The sequence below is a fragment of the Pavona decussata genome, unplaced genomic scaffold, assembly GCF_977016875.1.
Source record: "Pavona decussata unplaced genomic scaffold, jaPavDecu1.1 SCAFFOLD_192, whole genome shotgun sequence".
In the NCBI taxonomy this organism is placed as follows: Eukaryota; Metazoa; Cnidaria; class Anthozoa; order Scleractinia; family Agariciidae; genus Pavona; species Pavona decussata.
Genome location: NW_028145601.1, coordinates 671051 through 693072, shown reverse-complemented (window position 1 = coordinate 693072; position 22022 = coordinate 671051). Strand labels below are relative to the sequence as shown.

General features: G+C 37.6%; 1 protein-coding gene and 2 long non-coding RNA genes across 5 annotated transcripts in view; 1 reads left to right on the top strand and 2 right to left on the bottom strand.

The window, feature by feature from the left end:
- The window catches only part of LOC146462037 (uncharacterized), a 12224-nt gene extending 5902 nt beyond the window's left edge, over positions 1 to 6322 (bottom strand). Inside the window, exons 1-2 of the long non-coding RNA XR_014857251.1 lie at positions 6202 to 6322; positions 5791 to 5847 (exon numbers count right to left, since the gene is read on the bottom strand). This is a non-coding gene — a long non-coding RNA (uncharacterized LOC146462037). The remainder of the gene's footprint in view (positions 1 to 5790; positions 5848 to 6201) is intronic.
- The window catches only part of LOC146462036 (sodium-dependent neutral amino acid transporter B(0)AT3-like), a 24801-nt gene extending 2779 nt beyond the window's left edge, over positions 1 to 22022 (top strand). Inside the window, exons 1-10 of one of the 3 annotated variants that reach the window (XM_085086120.1) lie at positions 1361 to 1518; positions 3628 to 3928; positions 9623 to 10080; positions 11431 to 11541; positions 12183 to 12392; positions 12879 to 12989; positions 14058 to 14256; positions 15252 to 15411; positions 16034 to 16196; positions 17049 to 22022. In XM_085086120.1, coding sequence (XP_084942246.1) covers positions 3667 to 3928; positions 9623 to 10080; positions 11431 to 11541; positions 12183 to 12392; positions 12879 to 12989; positions 14058 to 14256; positions 15252 to 15411; positions 16034 to 16196; positions 17049 to 17294 — 1920 coding nt within the window. In that variant the 5' untranslated portion in view covers positions 1361 to 1518; positions 3628 to 3666 and the 3' untranslated portion in view covers positions 17295 to 22022. Of the gene's footprint in view, positions 1 to 1360; positions 1519 to 3627; positions 3929 to 6570; positions 6950 to 9622; positions 10081 to 11430; positions 11542 to 12182; positions 12393 to 12878; positions 12990 to 14057; positions 14257 to 15251; positions 15412 to 16033; positions 16197 to 17048 lie in introns of those variants that run through there. The other 2 variants (XM_085086121.1, XM_085086122.1) reach the window with 2 other exon arrangements.
- Positions 1844 to 3586, bottom strand: LOC146462038 (uncharacterized). The gene is made up of 2 exons (XR_014857254.1): positions 2753 to 3586; positions 1844 to 2461 (listed from the first exon to the last, which is right to left on the bottom strand). It is a non-coding gene; the product is annotated as an uncharacterized LOC146462038 (long non-coding RNA).

The following is a 22022-nucleotide window of genomic DNA, read 5'->3' as shown; positions in this document are numbered from 1 at the left end:
TTTTTATCTGGCTGTTAGTAATATATGCATCGAGTATCGAAAGATCCTGCGATCGATAACGGTTTGAATAAAAATTTCAGTTGTTCAGATGTGCAGTGATTGTAACTTGTTTGGGCCGAGAGAAAGTTCTCGAGACTTGCGCACTTGCATAAAACCCTGTAGGTGGTAAGACAATCGCAGAACTGAGTCGAGTATATGTTACGGTCTGTTACTGAGCGATAGTGCTGTTGTCACTGACTTTGTAACAGGTGTAAATTTTAATTGAGTGATCCAGTTTTTGTCGTTCTTCCGACATTAAACTAAAGCGTACTTGCTAAAAAATCCTAAATCAATTATCGTTTCTCCCTGGTTATCCGAAACACGCTTCGTCTTGACGATGAAGGGATCGTTCGTTGAATGAAACAGTTCTTAACCACCACGAGTCGGGAAGTTTGCCAAAGGGGTTGAAAGCCTCCACTCAAGTTTCGCGTGCTTTCAGACAACAATGAAAGAGCCAGCTCACGATTTATTAAACACAAGAGAAAAACCCGTGGGAAGCCACGTTTTATTTTTACTCGATTTTCGAGTGGTTCTTCAATAAATTTATGTTAAGACATGTCAACATCCAAATATTTTCTCTGTAAAGAGACAAAACTACCGAAATGTTTTATAACGTGATTTGGAAACCTCAAAAGCGTGACATCGCGTCGTGACGTCGTTGTTTCACGACCGTGACAGCCAATCAGGGTAAGTTGTCAAAGATGATTTTTAACGTGTTATTGATCGCTACTAACGAAGTTTAACTTGCCAATTCAAGTAAGTTTCTTGGTCTTATTTCTTTGTGTATTTTTTAATCAAAATTCCTAAAAATTTGAATTTCAAATGTTCGCTCATCTCACAAACGACCAAATTGTGTATGTCTTTATTATATCAGCACCATGTTTACAAAATGAAAAATCTTAATTTAATATTTTAGTTTTAAGTTTTAGCTATGTACACTGACCACTTGAGATTAAATTCTTAATTAAGAGGATTTATTTTTTCCTATTGTGTACACAGATGACTGCTTAACATCTAAATTGTTGAAACCGGAAAGAGCCTTGTGAGAACTTTGCAGACAAACGCTATTAAAATTTCAACGTAAATTTATTTTGATTCCGTTTGAGATTGTTTAATCTCCTGCCGATCACGAGAAATGCCAACAAGAAACGAATTCAATGAAAAACTTTAGTCCACCGGGCAAAGGAAGGCGACCGAGTTCTAAATACGGAAACCTAAATGACCTTTGAAATAAACTTTCTCAGTAAAGAGACTCAAGTTATGACCCCTTCTGGAAAACGTTCAAATAATTTCTCTTGTAACAACTAAAAAAATCGATTTTATCGTAGATTTGCCATAGCTGGTCATTAGCGTGAATAGACGGGCCTGTTCGTTGAATAAAAGCGCAACTCAGATCTTTGCCAATTTAATTCACCCAGTTCTTGCGATAAGTTCCTCAGGATTTCTCGGATTGCCCTCGTTGGAAATTCCCGCAAAAAGGTAAGCCGGTCGCGTCACGTTTATTTTATCGCGTTAGTCTAAACAATTCAAATATTCTTTACAAGCCAAACCGGCTTTTAAATTCGCTGGAAAACATAAATTAATTACTCTTTGTAGGTGGGTTTTAGTTGTGCTTTTATGCTCAGTTTGGATTTAGGTTGGTCCCACAAATACTTCGAATGTCGCCACACAAGACAACTTAAATATACGTACTCAGTCGAAAGTGAACCATCAACTTTATGTCTTCTATTAATTAGTACCACTAAGGGTTTCGTCTTCCATATCAACTATTCAAATTAACTCAACCAATCAACAGTGGCCGAAGAAATTGAAATAAACATTTATTTATACTTGATATAAATTACAGCATGGCTGGTGTGGTCCTGTGTAATCAACAGCTAAAAACTATCAAAGAACTAAAATAGCTAAAAATTATTTGTACAGGATAACATTAAAACTGTAAAATTTGACCCCGGTTTCTTGTTTACCACAATGTCTCTTTTAAAACAAGATTTGTCTTCAGTTTCACTTGGTGGATCCCGCGAGGATTCACTGCTAACATTATGATGCAAGAACGAAAGGCTTAAAGAATGATATCACCCTATTGATCCACATTATCTACTCGGCTTTCATGGTAAAGGAAGCGGTAGTCGAAACAATGTTGGACTCCAGCCGTTACACGCTGGAGATTAGGTTGGACACACTCCAAACGAAAACAAACAGATGCCATTTTGCTTTCACAAGAGATAATGTTTCAGTGTCTACACGCTCACATTTTTTCCCGGTTTTGTGGCCACGAGTCCAAGGAAGTCAAAGGTGGCTTTGCCCCGTCCGCGCAGCAGTCGACTTTTGGCGCGCGAGCAAAAGTGACGTCACCCATTGAGCTGATATCGCGCTTGGTCCCAAGACTCGAGCAGCTCGGCTCGCTTGATAGGCCTGGGAACTAAATTTCCAAGGGAAAACAAAAACGCACGATAATTACGTTGTATACTGCACTGTAGTAACCCCACACTGCCGCGCTAGAAACAACGAAAAATGACTTGAAAGTCAGTCATTTAAGTCGAAAACTCCTTTTAAGTTTTCACATTCAAGAGTTAAACCGGAAGTCTTCCTTGTTTCAATAGGCCGCTTTCGCGTATTCGCGACAAGAAATAGTGTCTCATTAAGCGAGAAAAAGAATTCAAGAAAATCTTCAAATTCGTCAAAAATTATGCGTTTGTAGCAGAATACTCACCACATACCACAATTGTAGCCTTGTTCACGGATAGGTTAGCCTTAAGATTGCTGCGTTATCTCCCTCTACACTTTGAAGCACTTTTTATATGGGCATTTTCCAAAAAAGGTGGTTGTTTATTCATCGCTTTCACGGCTTTGTTGGCGCGAACGTGGGCGTTTAATACTTGTGCGCTTGGTTTCGCGATCGTAACGTGGAAACAGCTTGGCTAACTAATTTTGAAGCCATCATGTCATGCCCATTCCGGGAAATATAAACAACCCTCTGTATCCATCCATTTACTGAGGGAAAGAAACGTGAAACATGCACCACTGTTTTGATTTCAAAACAACTTCCGTCCAGCCGAGTTCTTTCAGTTGTATCTTATTTGAACACAGTTCAGTATCGATGCAGTGAAGTGTCACTAAAATATATTGGTTGATTAATATAGCGAAGACCTCAGTCACCTGAAATAGCTCGTAGTAGAGAGAAGGAAAGGGTAACACAAACTGGACCGAAAAAAATCTATTCAAACGAAAAAAATCACTTGACGGATAAAACTTTCATGTGTCAAGTAGTTGCTTGAACAAAGCAGTCTACTTATTTACCGGTATTCATAAGCGATGAAAAGCATGGCAAAGACTCTAGTATTAGGGGTAAGCTTTCTTCGCTTGTGTCCATACGCTACCCCAACACTTATGCGAGTCTTGATGCCGTTGGTGCAAAATATTGCCTGCTTAACCTGACAAAACCGTGGCTAATTCAGAGACTGACGAGCGTTATAAAAGCTCAGCGTAGGTGTAACAATGACCAACCTTGCCAATATCATCCATATTTATAATCCTCGTGACTCGGCCGTATGAATAATACTACGATTCAATTCTGTTTTGTTTCAGAGTATAAACATTGAGCTAAGAGTTTAGCGTCGGGAAAAAATGGCCAAAGAAGATGACCTCGAATATTCGGACACCAAGAAGATCTCCTTCAACGTGGAAAACGAGGAAATTGAGGAGATAAATAACCCACATCCTACAACGGATATCGAGAGTAACGGCGTTACCGTGCGAATTTACGAGGCCGATACTGACCGTGGAAAATGGGGAAACCAGATCGAATTCATCCTTGCCGCGATTGGATTTGCCGTGGGTTTGGGAAACGTTTGGCGTTTCCCATACCTATGCCAGAAAAATGGTGGAGGTAACTTTTACGCTATTCCTTTTACTTATCGTTTGTTTAGGTTGGCCATGAGTAAAGTGTTTACCGCTTTATTTCTTCCTTATTCTTTCAATAGCTCGTCTACTTGGAGCTTTGTCTTTATTTGTGGTCTAAAAAGAAGAAACAGCTTTGAAGAAAACTGATTCAGTGCCGTGAATTGTAGTTACAACTCGTAGATGACCCGTTATTGCGCGAGAATATTTTTGCGTAAAAATCATCACACGTGGTTTCGTTCGGTTTCAGATCGTGCCGTGTTTACATTTTGCCAATGAAGGAAATCGGTGGCAAACCGAGTGATTCTCGATTAAACGAAAATAGTGTTTTTAGGGGAGTATTCTTAGTATCACATTTTTCGAACTGCAAATGATTTGGAGCTAATGTGGTCTCCTGTGAATTGTTTTTATCTTTCTTTCATTTTCATGTTCATCGTCTTCCTCAAGAGACAAGAATAAACAAAACTCGGGCCGTCAGTTACTTGCAAATTTCTCATGGCCTACGACAGAAAATAGGTTGTTTAATATTCCTTGTTTTCGAAGAAAGATAAAATTATTGAAGAAAACGTTCCGTACACTTTCGACAAAAATTAAACTCCCAGACGATCTACTTTCAACAGACGATTTTGTACTACGTCACATATAAACATCGACTCGGCGAAGACAAAGAGCTTCGCTCGATTTGTTTTCGTTAGTTGAATTTTCTCGCAAAAAAAAAGAGAATTCACGCTCAAAAAATAATAATAATAAAATCATTGAGTATTTATTTTTATTCATTTCCATTAGAAAACTTCATTTCAAGGCCTCTTCGGTTGAGGTTAAATTTTAAAGCAATATTTGACGAATTCTGGTCGCCGCTTCGTATTAGCATAATGCCAAATCATCAGACAGATGCATTTTCAAAATAATAATAGTCTCTTGAATAATTTTCTAGTCTACAACAGTCCCGATCTTACACATGTCATTTAAAATCACTTAAAATGACGAAAATGTGAGAATTCATAACAGTAGCAATGGTGATCAGGCTTCGAACGATTCATGCTGGCAATCACGTGCGTTTGTTTACAATTTTCCTGTTCTTCCCGCCATTATTTTCGCGCGAAATGATATTTGTCCTTAAAATGCCATGTGACCGGAAAGAATGAACCGCCATGTGGCATAAATCATTTGGCTGTTACCGTGTCTTTTCCCGTCCCGAATCCCGAGCTGACATACACCGGTAAGTTGCGCGTAAATCAATTGCCATAATATTTTCTTCTTTAAAACATGTCTGTTTGATAAAAGCGTTTCAAATTTTCTTAGGAAATTTGCTGCAGTCTTTTTGCGCTAGTCAGTAAATCATTAAAGGATAATACGATATTTTTAACAGCAAGGCTAATTTGCAACCTCAATAGTTTTCGCGGCTACTTTATTTTGCGATGGCTGTACTTGACGACGTTCGATTTTGCCTGATTCCAAATTGGGACAATGTCGAAGACTTCAGTACGTTAATTTTAGAAGCTGAATGGTTATTTACATATTTTGCAGCAATTTCATCCCAACATCTCCTGGGTTGAACCAATAAAAGAAGGTTGCTCTTTTCAACGAATACATGTAATGAAACCCTAGGCTACTGAGCGCTACTTACAATGTAATGGCGTTCTGATGCCTGTTGTTTGGAGTATTTTACAGCATGAGTTTTATTTTGCACCTTGTTAATTGTGGTATAGGTTTTAGAGTTTGATAAGAAATTAATTAATCAGCCATTAATTTTGTCAGACAAAGAATGCTTTGTGAATGTCACGCCTTGGCGTTAAGAAGATAAACATCTTACTCACTTTATTTACACGGCAGTAATTTAATTTCGCATACCTTCTTTGCGCTGTCCGGGTTTCCTAACACACGTCAGAAAAAAATCCGTTTTTCAGCCTGCAAAACAAAGAGACTAGCAAAATCTAACCAACGGGCGGAAATTGGTGCCATTCCATTGCAGTCAATTGGCATGACTTGCTATACATACATATGATCGTTTAACAATCGATGATCAAATTGTCCCAGCCTTTAGTATCAGATAGGACATTGTTAAGGGATGCAAACTCTTTAAGAGTTTATACACCTTGAAAAAAGAGAATAGAAATGTGTCAGAGTTGTCTCTGACCAAGTCATATGGTAATTAAATTCTGCGGTGTATTAACTTCTATTTACCGAGACAATTTGAACTTGAAGAGGAAGCGTAACTAAGTTCTGGAAAACCCCGCAAAATAACGTGACCTTTACACTGACCTTAGCTTAAACTTGGTTTCTCTGTTCTGTAAGCTCCTGTCTTCCCTACAACAAATGATTGAGGTAAACGTATTCCAAGTGTATATATTACGAGCTGCGAAATCAGTATGTTCAGATTTATTTGAACATCTGACTTTTTTGTCGGGGAGGGTCGCGAAACTGATAAATGCTCCGAGAGCTGCCAGAAAGATCGACAGGTGTCAATAACGTCGCTCGGCCGCCGGTTTGTTTGGTTCGCTTGCCATTCATTCAAAACTTTTACCATTCTAGTAAGCTTATTTTGAGGTGCAATTTTTGAATCTCAGCTCTTGGATTCCAGGATTTAGTGAGCTGGTTTGTCACTACGGGGTTTGTTATCGGGTGTGTATCAAATTATCCGTGACGAAAAGCGGTGGCATATTGAAATTTGAGCGTTTCACGTGCTCGGAGTAGGAAGGTGTTTGTTTTCATTTCCACCGCGAGCGAAGCAAGTGAGCAAGGGTCAGTCTGCTCTGCGTTTGGTTTCCTTGAACTATGGCTTCGGCATCTATTGAAGATGGCATCGTGAATGTGACAGTCTCTCCTGCTAAAGAAGAAAGCTCGACCGCAGAGCAAAAAGCCGCCGAAGCCACTGAAAAAGTAGAGGTTGTGGAAAACGATCGTGGAGGATGGGGCAACAAGATCGAGTATATCCTGGCCACCGTAGGTTTCGCGGTCGGCCTCGGAAATGTTTGGAGATTTCCGTACCTTTGTCAGAAAAGCGGTGGAGGTATTTTGCATTTGAATGTATTCTAGCTTGAGGTCATTTACAGCGCCAACCAGTAAATGAGTGCGGTTAAATTTCCGATTAACCCCGGAGGTTAATCTCTCCGCGCATCCTGGTGCAATTTTCCCGGTTTTTCCCTGCCTTCTTAGCGGGGGCTTCTTGTGACTCCTTTTTCTGGAAGCATTTTAGATCAAGGCTAGACAGCCAATTTTTTTGGGGACCAATTTGCAGTGGATATCGCTTTAAACTGAAAACCAAGCGGGTTTAATTAATGTACTCTGTGTCAGTATACAAGAAATCTACGCTCTCGGTGTAATATCGCATTTCATCTTGAGCTTATTACAGTATTTATTTTGCGTCTATTACTTTTTACGTTGCTATTGTTTTTAGAATGAGAAAAAAAAAAGAAAGAACAAAAAAAAGTTTCTTTTGTTTAAAAATCATGCCTTTACGCGACACGTACGCTCCCGTTTGTAGTGCAAATTACTTCGTGTTTATTTTGGTTAATTTTTTATTGAATGATGAACTCTATATCTTCTTTGCTCAAGATCTGGAGTGGAACGTTTTGTTTTGGCATGGTGAGGGCGCATATAGATATTGCTTGAAAGTAGCTAATTTCTTTATCTGTGTTTTCCTTTTCGTTTGTTTTCATTAGATATCGATAAGTTAGTTTTGCGTGCTCGATCTTCAAAGTTTTGTAGTGTTTACATTTCAGCCTACTTGGAGTTTTGCATAGACAAATGACTTTGTAATGAAAAGTTTATATTAGGTGAAAGATCGTCGGGAATTAAGGAATTAATATTCGGATGAATATTGTTGTATGTCACGCATTGATTCTGGCGTTACTAAAGCCAAGCATCAGTACAGTCGATTTCACAATTTTTAGTAAATCTTTCACAATGCAATTAATTTACCCTATGGGTTCGTCTATGGGTTCGTCTCACTCACCAGCCAATGAATTTGGTCCCTACGTGTTAGTGAAGACAAACGGCATATATGATTTTCTCACCTAATCAGTTTTATCAGTGTTAAATCTTATAAAAAAAAAAAAAATATATAAAAAAACTTGTCTTGGGTGAAAGAATAAAATTTTGTTGCACGTTACAAAAACTAGATAACTTTTGTCCAAAAGCAAATCACCTATGCTTCTGCTTCTTACAGTATTTCTGTCATCATTGAAGAATGATTCATAGTGTAGTTGTCTGTGACAAGTCATCCAAGGGTGACTGGTCTTTGCAAGACACACTTTCATTTTGGCAAATAATTTTGAAATAGTTTTGTTCTTCTTTGAGTTGTTATGGGTTTCTTGCTATCTGCAAGCAGGATAAGAGTGAAACACAGAGGAATTTCTAAACTCCTGACGAACTGTACAATAAGAACTAATTTATTATTTGATAATAATCGATAATAGCCATGGGGTGCATTTTATTAGCATTGTTGGCTAAGGATTGAGATAAGAAAGCACTCCTCTCTTAAATTTGGTTTTGCTTTTGGAAGGAAAAACAATAATTTTATTTAATATTTTCCTGTTGGAAATCATGTTTAATTTGTTCCATAGGGAAATGAGTATTAAATAGAAAGAGTGTAAAGTCTGTCACATAAAGAGAAATGAAACTTTTCCTCATTCTCTCTTTTTAGTGCAAGTAATTGCAAACTACTTTTTTAATGTTTAGATAAGTGGCTTCCATTCATTATTAAGTCATTGACAGGTTAACAATCTCTGGAATATGATGTGCTTCACAAGATTCGACTGATAGGAGACTGTTATTATTTTAAACAATAGCTATTATGTCAAAGAAGAGTGTTAGGGTATTTTGTGTGTGTGAAGGTCATCATGCAATTCACTTGTTGTTGAAAATCTAGCTGTACATAGTATCCAACATAGTATTGTTTTTGTTCTAGTTAAGACACTGGCCTGGTTCTTTCCAATGTCTCTAGTTTTCTGTTAACTGCAAAGTGATAAGTGAAAGACTGGCTGACATTTAAGACTCCAAACCATTAAGACATGAACCAAGCTCTTCCTGATAAAAAAAAAAACAAAAAAAAAAAAAAAACAAACTATTTACATCATACTGATAAACAAAAATCCTATTTGTCATTTTTGTCTCCAGTCTGCAATCCATTGTCTCTCATTTTAGACTGGTCTTGAGGACATATTATACCCAGTCAACATTATGTGTTTTTTGCGTAGTACATGTATAGAGCTCTAGTCCATGTTTTATAATATAACCCAGTCTGCTTAATTTTATATGATTTCTACCCAAATTTTGATTGTTATTCTTATTAGTTAGGTGAAGGTTAAATATTGGCAAAGCAGCAGCTTGTTTTGTTTAGCTCATCTAAACCTTTCTTTCTGTTGCTTATGATACGGCAATTTATTCTCGCTGTTATAAATAGGTCTCTCTCTACATTATTTTGTTAAAGAGTATTTGGAGAAAACATCTGTGGCATCATCAGCATATATTCTTCCTTGATAAAATACAATTCAAGATTCTTACGATCACTCTGATTTTTGTCATTTGGAAATGTACCTAATACCCTAAATAGCTTCATGTTGATTTTTTCCATCTCAAACTACAGTACTATATTAACTTCTCATTCACTTTGTGTTGATTCAAATATCTTAACAAGCACAAATTTTATATGTCATAATAATGTTTGGTTTTATGTTGGCAGGTGCCTTTTTGATTCCCTACTTCCTGAGCTTGTTTCTTCTTGGCATTCCATTGTTCTTCCTTGAGCTTGCAATTGGCCAGAGTCTGCGACAGGGATCTGTTGGAGTATGGAATGCCATACACCCTTACCTCGGTGGTCTGGGCTATGCCTGCGTTGTTGTCTGCCTGCTTGTGGGGATGTACTACAACATGATCATCGCTTGGTGTTTTTATTACCTCTTTGCATCATTCCAAGACCCTCTGCCGTATTCTGCCTGCCCCACATTGGACAATGGTACCTTTCTGGAGGAGTGCAGGGAGGCTGGACGGACACAGTATTATTGGTACAGGAAAGCCCTTGATGCAACCCCAACCATTGACGAGAGTGGTGGGCTAGTTTGGCATCTTATCTTGGTGCTGTTGGTGGCTTGGGCTGTGGTGTTCCTGTGCATGATGAGGGGAGTTCAGTCTGCTGGGAAGGTAGGTGCAGGACACCATAAATTCTCCCCAGTGTATCTTGTTTACTTAATTTTGTTTGTTTGTTTACTTTTCCTGTCTGAAAATTTGTTGAGAGAAATGTTACTTCGTGAACCTACCTCTCTTTGGTTTGGTCCCCTCCCTTCTGCAAATTCAAATTTAGCTTGTTTTCTTTTATATACTTTAGAGTTTCAATACCACTCCCCATCAGATTTGTCACTGACTATCTAACTGTACTGGGATATAGATTTTTTTTGGAACTGGACAGGTCACTTCACTTTACTGATCAATTACAGTTGTGTACAGTAGTAGTTTTTGAATATAAAAATGGTGTGCTTAATCATTGACTCTTTTGTTACAATTTTATTTGTTACAGAATGTTCAAACTACTCTATAAGGTAGCTTAAAGCATTAACATGAACCAGAAGTGATGACTCCACAAACTAAAAATAGTTAAAAGCTTGTTAAAACAGGCCCGTAGCAAGGCTAAAACAACTGAGGGGGCTTAGCAAAATGGTGAAACAAAACTACCTCCCCCCCCCCCCACCCCCTCACCTCGTCACTCCAAAAAAGAATGATTTGGGAGTTTAAGATGCAACAAGAACATAAAAAAAATAAATAAATAAATAAATAAATAAAAAAAATGGTAGATTTAGTAAGTAAAACAATAACTTTGCACCTGGATCACACTCTTAGGTACATGTTTTTGCCTTTTCTTTAACGTGGACTACTACGTGAAGTTTCCTAATTTCACGTTTGAAGGAGGACGTAGACAAACAACGACAAATTATTCTTTCTCTTTTAAATTTGGAATCAGGCAGTAAGAGTCCGACTGCAGGAGAATTTTTTTCTCTGGTCTTGAGGACATATTTGTGTGACTTTTTTATGTGACAACGCGGGAACACTAAATTGTTATAAACTAAGGACATTTGTATTTGCTTAAAATGAGCGGATGTCTTAGAAAACAAGTAGTTTATTTCAACAGCTTTCACGGCTTCGGATTGGTTGATTTCAATCCATTTTGATTGTTATTTCCGATTCACAAGATAGGAGTGCCTGTTAGGGAAGGAAACTGACAGACTAAACTGACTATTAAAGGTTGTGAAAAGGTACTTGCAGCGTCAGAATTCAACATTAATTTGTTTTAATTATATATTTTTGGGCACATTTCTTTTTAACTTCCAAAAAATTTTGGGGGGGCTCAAGGCCCCCCCCCCCCCCCTTGCCCCTCCCCCTGCTATGGGCCTGTAAAACAGAAGTTGGTTCTTGTAAGTTACCTTTTAAACCCAGTTAACAGAGTGTTACTGTAGTTTGTCAGCTTTTAACACTTATTTGATTTTCTTTATTTTTCAGGCTGTGTACTTCACTGCTACCTTTCCTTACATTGTGCTGACAATCTTCTTTGGGCGCGGAGTGAGCCTGGAGGGTGCTGGGGCTGGCGTTGCACATATGTTTAAACCTCAGGTTAGGAGAAGTTGATTATACCCCTCCCTACGGTAGAATGGGTTAGAATGACTTTTTACTATAACATAGCGCATTTTTCTGTTAAGTATAATTTTGCATGGTGCATGCAGTGATTGTTTAGCAAACCTTGCATCACTTGCCTAAGTAATGCAACTGATGAGAAGCATTTAAACCAATCGAGGCTTGCTCTCCCTGAACATGTTTTCTCACACTTGGCACTCAGTGATCACATGTATTTGCTTTAATTGAATTCTGATTAGTTTGCTGCATTGTTTACGTCTGTTGTGATTGGTAAGTAGAGTAATTAATTTTGGTTTGGCCTTATGGCACTTGACTGAAAACCACTAAATTCTTCTTATTAAAAATTAAGTCATACAGGCAATTCCTACATGAGGTTCAAAAAATGAGAATTTGGACTGTTCATGATTATTTCACAATAAGTACCGGTAATCCTTCTGTAATAATGATAATAATAATATTAAAAATTTATATAGCGGACTGTACTTAGCTTCAAAGAATCATCTGAGACAATGAAGAGAAAGTTGATTTCTTCCTTCATTTCAGAACATATGTCACATTTGTGTTTAATTGGTTTGGTAAAATGGTAATTAATAAGTTTTATTTCAATGTTTGTTTTGCAGTTTTCAAAGCTGATCAATCCCCAAGTCTGGCTGGAAGCTGCTACTCAGATTTTCTTTTCCCTCAGTGTTGCCTTTGGAGGGCTGATCGCCATGTCCAGTTACAACCCAGTACACAACAACTGCCACCGGGACGCCATTATGGTCTCCCTGATCAACTGTGGAACATCCATCTTTGCCAGTATTGTTATCTTCAGCATTCTTGGATTCAAGGTTTGTTTTGAAATATCTGGATTTGCAATACTCCAGGAAATCCTGGAAAACTCGTGGAAATGTAAATTAATATTTTAATTTTCTTGGTACCTGGAAAACTCCTAGAAAATTCTGCTTTTTTTTTTTCTTGTTCTCAGTTATTGGAAAACTTGTGGAACTTAAATAACAGTACCTGTAGGTGAATGAATACAATTTGGCAAACACTAGCTAGCTACTGGGATTTATAATCAGTCTAATACATGTAGTTTCTCTTTTTGGTTTGTGTTGTGCTTAGGGGAGGGAGTGCTCCATATATTATTAATTTTTATGTTTTAGTCATTTCATTGTCTTTCAAGGGAAATCCAGTTTAGCTATAAACTAGTTTCAACAGAGCCCTGAGTAAACTACCGGTAAATTGAAATGACAGCAAATTTGCATGGTACTTCCCCTTTAACCCAGAATCTGCAATGTTTTCTTTTAGACTTATTATTTTCCCTTCCATTCTAGGCCACTCAGTCACTACATGACTGTCAGGCTTATTGGGGAGCCTTCAATGACACAAATGGAACTGACTTGGTTACAGAAAAATGTCATGATTTGGAGTATTGGCTGTCAGAGGTAATGATGCTGTCATAAATTAAATGTTCAGTACTTTGTAGAAATTCAGTTTCTTGTGTGAAACGGACTGACAATTTTCTTGGTGTAGTGTTTTGTAAAAGGTTTTTGAGCAAGTAATAGACAAATAACAAATTATCACAATTGGGCAGTCATACTCTGCATGCAAATCTTCTCCGTTTAATTCGTCACTTAGGTTAGCCAATTTAATTAGCTTTGAGATTGAGTTTCGTTCATGTCTTGATCATTGCAAGTGCTAAGCAAAGACTGGCATTGTGGTAAACAGGATTGGCAACTCCCTCTACGCCTGCTGGCATATGCACTCAGCAGCCTTCTCACTTAAATGATACTTGAAGTCCTAAATGATGTATTTTGAATTATGGGTGAATGAGTGATTGATTGAAATCAAGCTCTTCCTTCTTCGGCCAAAACTTCTGGAAAACAAGTAGGAAACCAAACAAACTAACAAAAATGAATGTTTGGTTTATCAACAGAGCTGATAACTTAAATTGGCAACCGTAAAAAGAGATTTGAGTGCTGATGTTTGGAGCGTTAACCCTTCAACCGAGTGATTCGCTCTGAAGAGGGGTTAACGCTCGAAGCATCAGCACTTGAATCTCTTTACAGTGGCCAATTTATCTTAAGTTATTAACTCTGTTGATAAAACCAAACATTTATGTCTACTCCTCACCGACGCAGCACCACAGTTTCTTTAGAAACTAACCCCCTTATACTAAGAACAAGAATGATCAAAGGAGCACTAATAGGCACAGAAAGAAGCTGCTGATCTTGGGGGGTACACATTAGTAAAAGTTGCATGCTCATCCGTGGTGTAAAAACCTGCCAAATGCACACTTGATATAAAACATAGCAATCAAAAGGTGTTAACACTATCAGAGCAATATAATAGTGTGCATGGCAACAAAGGGTGAATAAAGAAAAAAATAATGTCCAGCTATCATCCCAAAAACGTTGGAGGAGTAGTTTTTCTTTTTACTGTTCACAGTGTACATGTAGTGTCGCTGTGTTCACTCAATCATTTTGTCTTTTGTGTTTTAATTTGTTTTTCAGTCTGCATCTGGTCCTGGTCTGACCTTCATTGCTTTCACTGAGGCCATTGTAAAGATGCCTGCCTCACCGATCTGGTCTGTGCTGTTTTTCTGCATGTTGTTGACTCTTGGTCTGGGAAGTATGTTTGGAACACTGGAGGGCGTCATCACCCCATTTTATGACATGAAGATTGTGCCTTTTAGGAAAGAGATCATGACTGGTATGTACTGAAAACTGCTTGAAACAGTCACAGAACCTGCAAGCATACGACAGAGATGATTTATCATTGCATTCAATGGCTAGTGACAAACATGTAATTAACCTTTTGCTTGCTATCTGCCATGAAATTGTCGTCATATATTAATAAGCTTCACATAAACTCACTTATAGCTCAGGTACAATGTTAATACTGCATAAGGGTGTAGGTAGTTATGGCTGACACTGTTGACTGATATATCCACCTACACTTGATTGAATACATGTATGTTGGCTGAGCGTAGGCTGCTGATTGGTCAATACTGGGCTGATATATATACCGAGTTTCGGTTGAGGGTTGGCAGAGTATCGTTTGATTATTGGTCGAGTGTCAATCGAGTTTAACTGCTACTCGGTCGATATCTTACTTTTGAGGGTCGATGTATCAGTCGATAGTGTCGGTGATCTATCGGTGAACTATCGGTGAGCTATTGGTCAACAATTGGTGATCTATCGATGATGTTATCATGTATCGTTGTGTTGGTACCATAACATAGGTAGTTGCTGGTGGCTTTAAATGAATTTGTGAATTTTATTTGCCTTGTCTACACCGACAATAATTATTGTTAATTATTAACAATGGGATTATCTGAGTATTGGTAATGTATCGGTATACTATCGTTAAAGTATCAATAAGGTATCAGCCGAGTGTCAACGAGCCTTCAACCATATCAGCCAACACACACACTGGCCAAGGTATCGACTGATACTCGACCCATACTCGACTGACACTTAGTCAATACATCGGTCGATAGCGTCGGCCAACAGTACCCACAGTAAACAGGACAACTTTTCTGGCACTTAGACCACAAATGACAATCAGCAAAGAAGGAAAATGGCAGAAAAAAAATTGTCATTATGGTTCCATTGTTAGTCTTTGTTGCTAAGTAAATTGCTGTAACTCCTTTGGACAGTAGTGAAATTATTTTAATCCTTGGCATGGTGATATTTTCTTTGCAGCTATGATCTGTGCCTTCTGTTTCTTTGTTGGATTACTGTTTTGCCAGCATTCTGGGCAGTACTGGCTCCAGATGTTTGACAACTACTGCGCCACATTGCCGCTGCTCTTTATTGGCTTTTGTGAACTCGTTGGTGTGAGTTACATCTATACAACTGAAAGGTGAGCAGCTCCAGACCCATTCTCTACTTGTGTTGAACATCAACCTTTTAGTTCAGGTGAAAGTTATTACACTTTACAAATACAAATAAACTTCCATCCGGTGGTTTATGCATTCATTTTTGTTATATAATAAGTTCTTCACATCGAATTTGACACTTTAATCAAATTTGGACACTTTAAGAATCAACTGAAGTAGCACTAAAATCTTCATCTGCATGCATGCATGTACAAGCTAATTGTTTTGTGCCAGAAAATATCTATCAAGACCCTGTACCTCTCTGGTGCCTGGCATTTGCTGTGTCATTTTTTTTTGTAGGGGGGGGGGGTGAGGGTCAGAGGGAGGGGTGTTGGTTGATTTTTTCTCAGGAACTATATACAGTCATATTGTTACAAATTTAACAAAAGTTTTAAGCCAATTTGTCATTAAACAATGTCATGTCTGAAAGATTTAAATATACATGTAGACTTCAATTAATTGTTGTTAGCAAACACCATACATGTATGTTTAATTATAAATAATGAAACTTTACTTTAATTATCAATACTTATGTTTTTTGTTTGGGGGAAATGGGAGAGCCCGGCAGCTGAACATCTGTTTATTTTCTTTAAAATTGTTTTACAGGTTTGAAGACGACATTCAGTATATGCTTGGCTTCCGGCCACATATGTACTGGAAGATTTGCTGGCGTTACGTCTCACCAGTTCTCATCATTGTCATCTTCATTGCCAGTCTTGTCAATCTGGCTATTAACCCAATGCAGTATTCCGCTTGGGATCCTGTGAACGTAAGTGTGGGTTTTGTGTCATAATATTACTGCTGTAGCATTATTAAGTTATCAGTGATTTCTCATGGTTATTCCTTAGAAATTAATGTAAGTGCAATCAGGTTCTACACCATGATAGTTTTTTATAGAAAATTTAATTCCCCCGAAATAAAATGACTTGTCATGAATACTTTAACAGAAAAATTATTAATTATTGGAATCATTCTGTTGCTAAAGTCTTTGTTGGTTCTGCTGTTTTTTGTGGATGCTGGCAAAGGATGCCGGCATTCAGTACGCCATCAGGCGTATAATGTAAGAAAAGAAACTTCAGGATACGATAAGATCATGAATAATGCAGTTGATTTCATACCACAGTGATCATGCAATCAATTAGATTTTGATGGACCTTGAGCTATTTTTCTGTTGCCTAAACAACTGATGCCAGTTTAGCAGCTTAAAAATTGTAACCAACCCGCTCCCACCCGACCCTCTAAAAGGTATGATTTTTTGTGTGGGAGTCTCCTCCATCCCCCTGAGGTTAGCACAACTTGACTGATGGCTCTTGTCACCAATTCTACCTCCAAATCAGTGAAAAGTCGGGGAATATTTTTTTCCTGTTAGCCACAAGTTATGCAAAAGAGTTTCCTAGTTAGCAAACGTGTAATCGTCATTTTGAAAGCTACCAAAGAATTTGTCTTCAATGTTCAGTTATAATTACTTTTTGCTTGAGAAGTAAAAATTTGCACATTCTTTTTTCCTGGTTAGTGGCAACCCTGTAATATTAAATTGTCTGTATAAGCTGTGACTTGGTTTAGTATTGTTAAGTCAAAGAGAGTTTCATTTTGAACTGGACGTTGCGCTTTGCTTTTTTAGTCCAAAACAGTGGATACAAATTATCCTGGCTGGGGATATGCAGTGATTGTGTTGCTGATCTGCACCTCTGTCCTGTTTGTTCCTATTGTTGCCCTCCTGCGCTATTTTGGCATTTTAAAGTACAGCAAACCAGCTCCAAAACCAGGTGAGGGTGTTGCCCCAGGCTCAGTGACACCGTCAATGTCCCGTGTAGCTCTGCCGCCCATGGAAGTGCCGCTGGCTGGAACTCGTGATGACGAGGACTAGTGAGGAGTTAATTGTGAAGTTAACTGTAAATGTATATAAACTAGAACCAGAGTCCAGGGGTGATTGGCTTCTATTAATTTTATCTTTAATACTGAGGAGGGCATATAATGAAATACGAAGATTTGATTAACACATTCGAACAATCTTTCAATCTTGCTAAAGGGCCATTTAGAGTTTCTTGTCCTTTGAAGATGTAGCTGTCGTTGGCTGTTGATGTGATATTATCTTGGTTAGTAGCGGGAATGAGCTAATGACATTACAAGGTGCAAAAGATCAGCTATTATCATGAGAACACAGAATTGAAATGGGCCGGGGTCTTTAAATCTTTTATTAAAACCATTTAAAGAGAAGCAACAAATATTTTAAAATAGAATTTCCATCTGGTATCAGGTAGTTTATATGAAAAGTGGTAAAAAACCCTCATGTTACAGCTAAAACATATGTTTGACCTTCATTTTTCAACTTAATATCATCAGTCCTTTTCACCAACCGATACTTGCATTCTTTCTGTTTTTTCCAGTAGTTTTGTGTAGACTTCACATGTCGAATGAAAAGAAAACAGTGGTTTTACTCAAGAACCATTTTATTTCACTAGCTTTCTAGATAGGCAAATATGCAACCATGAAATTTGCAATTATAGTTGAAGTACATCAGATGAGTGTAGCAGAACCTCTACCTTGTATTGTACAAAGCATATTAGAAATAGAACCGTTGGATACCAGGTTTAAGCCCAAGCTTTCTTATTCTCTGTTCTCAAAGGGACAAAGAAATAAATAGCCCCTGGACTCCAGGGTTGAATATGTTACATGTATGACATAACATTGTTAACAGCTGTATCCTTGGGGAAATTTAGGACCCATCAGATGGAATTAGTGACAATGAAAGATCTTTTTAGGCTTTAGCTGCATAGCTTTCAAGGTTCCTCAGCAAAATAATCATACATTAATTATATGAGTGTTCAGAGTCATGATAATATGAGTTGAAGATTCTGGGGTTGTGCGTTCAGTGTCATAATTATATAATGAGTTGGAGATTTTGGGTTTCGTGTGTTCAGTGTAATAATTATGTATACCTAAACCTTAAACATATGTTCAGTAGGATACTGTTGTAGATTGAAACAATTAACTTTTGGAAACTACAGAAGGAACTGGTCCGTGACAAGGGCTGTGTTATTGAGTGGGAGGGCATGATGAAAAAATATTAGCAATGGGAAGATCAACTAGGCCATTATCCAGAAGTTGAAAAATACATTAGCCCTTAGAGCAATTTGGCCTTTTAGAAAAATATTAAAAGCTTAGGTAAATTCCCATCAACCATGGGATTCCTGTGGGGTACCACATGTATGCCATAATTTGTTCTGGCTATATTGTTAAATGAATAAACCATGAATACACCCCATGACTATAGTTTGATACCTGATGTAAATTTGGATACAAAAATTTAAATAATCATGTATACTTTAGCATTCCAGTTCTTGGTACGAATATCCAGACATTCCTTTTCCAGTTTTTGCAAGGTTATCTTCTTACTTTGTTGGGTTTAATCATTGATAGAAGCATGTATATTGCACATCAGCTATGGCCCTAATACACCAACTTAGCTTACACACTAGCTTTTGCAGATTTTGATCTACATGCCACCTTAGAACGTCTAGTATACTCAAAAATCCTCTTGCTGCAAGCTTAGAACCTATTGATAGGTATGATTTAACACTTTATGCACTGTGAAGTTGAAGTACATGTATGTTTTGGTTTAGTATCTTTGGTGCAAATTCTCACAACTGCAGGCCAGTTGTCAAATTGTCCAAGTAATTTGATGTATTTACTATTAAAGATTCCTCTTTTTTCGTGTTTTTATTGTTAATAATCTATAGTAGTCTTGGGTAGTTATCCTATGCTAAATTTGCACCTAACATACTCTACTAAGAGTCAAAGAGTTTAGTGTCTTCAGCACCTTGTTATTGTGCAGTTAACCCTTTAAGCCCAATAAGGACCAGTATTTAATTCTGCTTAGAATTTTTTTACTTGGCGAAACACACATTTCACGAGTAACAAAGCAACAAAAATAAAATGACTTGATGTTTTATTCCAACTAGCTTCATAAAAAAATGCACAACAAATGGTGACGAGGACATAAATTTTCTTGCTGAGGCGTAATGAAATTTGATGCTGATCACTGTTAGGGCTTAAATGGTTAAATAGAGATAACGGCTGCACCCAGAATATTTTACCTTCTCATTCTATCACATACTTCATTTGATCCATAATACTCGTTACCACCCTTTGGACATCAGTATTTGAAAAAAAAAAAAAATGCAAATTAAGATAATTTTAAAGAGATTAGGATTACTGAGTTGATAACATCTGTGTAAATTATTTCTGTATTTGTTCTGAAAAAATTTCTGAGTGTGTGGAGTTTAATTAAGATAAGTCAAATGTTATGGTTTGAATTGGAAAGAAAAAAATTAAACAAGTGTACAATCTTTTTATGGTTGGTGGTGAGTTCCTTGAGTGCATACAGAAATATTTGTTAGGTTTACTGTTTTGCCATAGTTGATATATTGTAGTGCTGTAGAATTAGCTTCCCAACGAGTTTTCTTGTTTTTTCAGTACCTGTAGCATTTTACACAATAATGGAGAGACTTAGAATATTTATTGTGTTACGGCAAATGGCAAATGGCGGAAATCACTATGTGACCATGTTTATCGTACATTTACCGCTCGCTGTTTTCAGTTCTTAGCAAGATTGAGTAGTTTTGCGTTAGCATCAAAGGCCAGAATTGTTTTGCACTATTTTCATTTACCCTATGTAGTTTTTTTTTTTTCAACAAAACAAAAACGTGAATCTGATGTTTGACGTTTGCCGTAAATGCGATTCTAAGTCTCCCTATTATGATTTTACTGTATGTAGGAGGGACAGTAGATTAGATGCAGTAGTATTTCAGCACTGCGTGTATTGTAGCTGTTTGTTTGATTCTGCCTTGACGCAGTGACGTAGTATTCATCTTCTTATTACTCTAACAAGCTTCTCTTCTGAAGTCGTGAAGTTTTGACTTCAAGCAGGATTTCTATTAATAATGATGTTATAATTTGTTATGTATGATATAGCAAATATCATTATTATATATTTCATGTTGGTGTGGTAGTGATGGTGAAGACAACTGAACTGTTGTCTTCTGTCTGTCTTGATTCCTACCGTGTTCATTGTAGGTGTCTCTGCCGTTGTGGGAGTTGGTTGCTAGTAATAGAGCCTACTTCAATGAAACACTTGCACTAACTCTGGAGGGACACCTATAAAAGCAGAAATTTTTAATTCAAGGCTGTTGCCTTACAGGTGCCCAGTAGCCTGGGGCACCCAAGAAAATGCTCCGGGCACCTTAATTTTTTGCAGCAGCACCCAACACTTCACATGTTGGGCTCCTTACTTCTCAGCTTTTGGTTGAAATTTTTCTTAGGCAACAGCTTTGATTATCTTAGTACACCAGGGGGTACTCTTTGTAATTATGTGAAGGGTTATGTGGCTGAGGGCATAAAACAGTTATTTCGCTTCACTCCAAAATCTACACCCTCACATTTTTTAGACCAAAAACATTTCAAAAACATGTAATGCCTTTGGTGGCACATAACACCTATGTACTGAGCTGTCGCTTAGTTTAAGGAGTACCCCTACCTCATATCAGTTAACCGTATATGATAGTATATTGATAGTATATTACACCAGTAACTGCTTCAAAGAGCGAACGTTATCATCTAGTCGCGTATGGGGGTCGTATGAGTAGATTTACCCCCTCCCCCTCCCTCCTAGTACCTTTCACACTGGATGGAGTATTCGCTCTCTGAACAACTGGACCTGACTATTATAATCATATTTACTGAGCTGTTTCTATGCTGTATGCTTTGTAGTAGCAATTACAGTTGTTTGGTTCTTGAATGATTGTCATGAAACCAGGGTAAGAACGTCTGGCTGGCTGATATCAGAAGTCAAATTGAAAATGTGCAACCAGTTTCAATTGGCATAAAAGAATGTGCAAAGCCGGTTAAGTCTTAAGTGTTGTTCCAGGAAGTCCAGCTAAAGGAGAAAGGAATGCATGCACTCTGATTGCTTGCTGCAATATGTTGCACAACAAATGATGGTCATTTCAGGGCCGCCCGCTTGCTAGCTTAACACATATCTTAGCTATATCTTACATGTATCTTATACTACTACCTGACCAGCAGTGTATGTGATTTAAAGCCAACTGAAAAAATATATAAGTTGAACAGGTTTCTTTTCTGTATAAATCCTGACCGTGAAAATTTCATGTGGTATTGGTATTCGACAAAGTTTACCAGAAAACATGTCTGCTCCTTGTAGCTAAAATGTTGTAACGTTGTTTAGAGTTGCCGCACTGACTTTCAATGGACAATGAGAACTCTAGCTCAAGCCTTTTCCATGTCCATGTTAATTTTGGCTCAGTACAAATATCGCGAAACAAGACTCTCAAATTATGCGGGCCTCGTTTTTAAAATGAGGCTACTCGAACATGATGGGATTTGTCAGAAATGGAAACTGTTCCTTCAGTTGTTGATAGATTAAAAAGATATTTTACTTATTGTTGACTCTTCATAACTTAAAGAGTCGTTGTAAAATTCGTCTTATATATAAATATGACTGTTATTCCTTTTACTATGAGCCCGCCAAGGGATCTTTAACGTGTGATGTCCAATAAAATGAGTTTACCATGTTAAA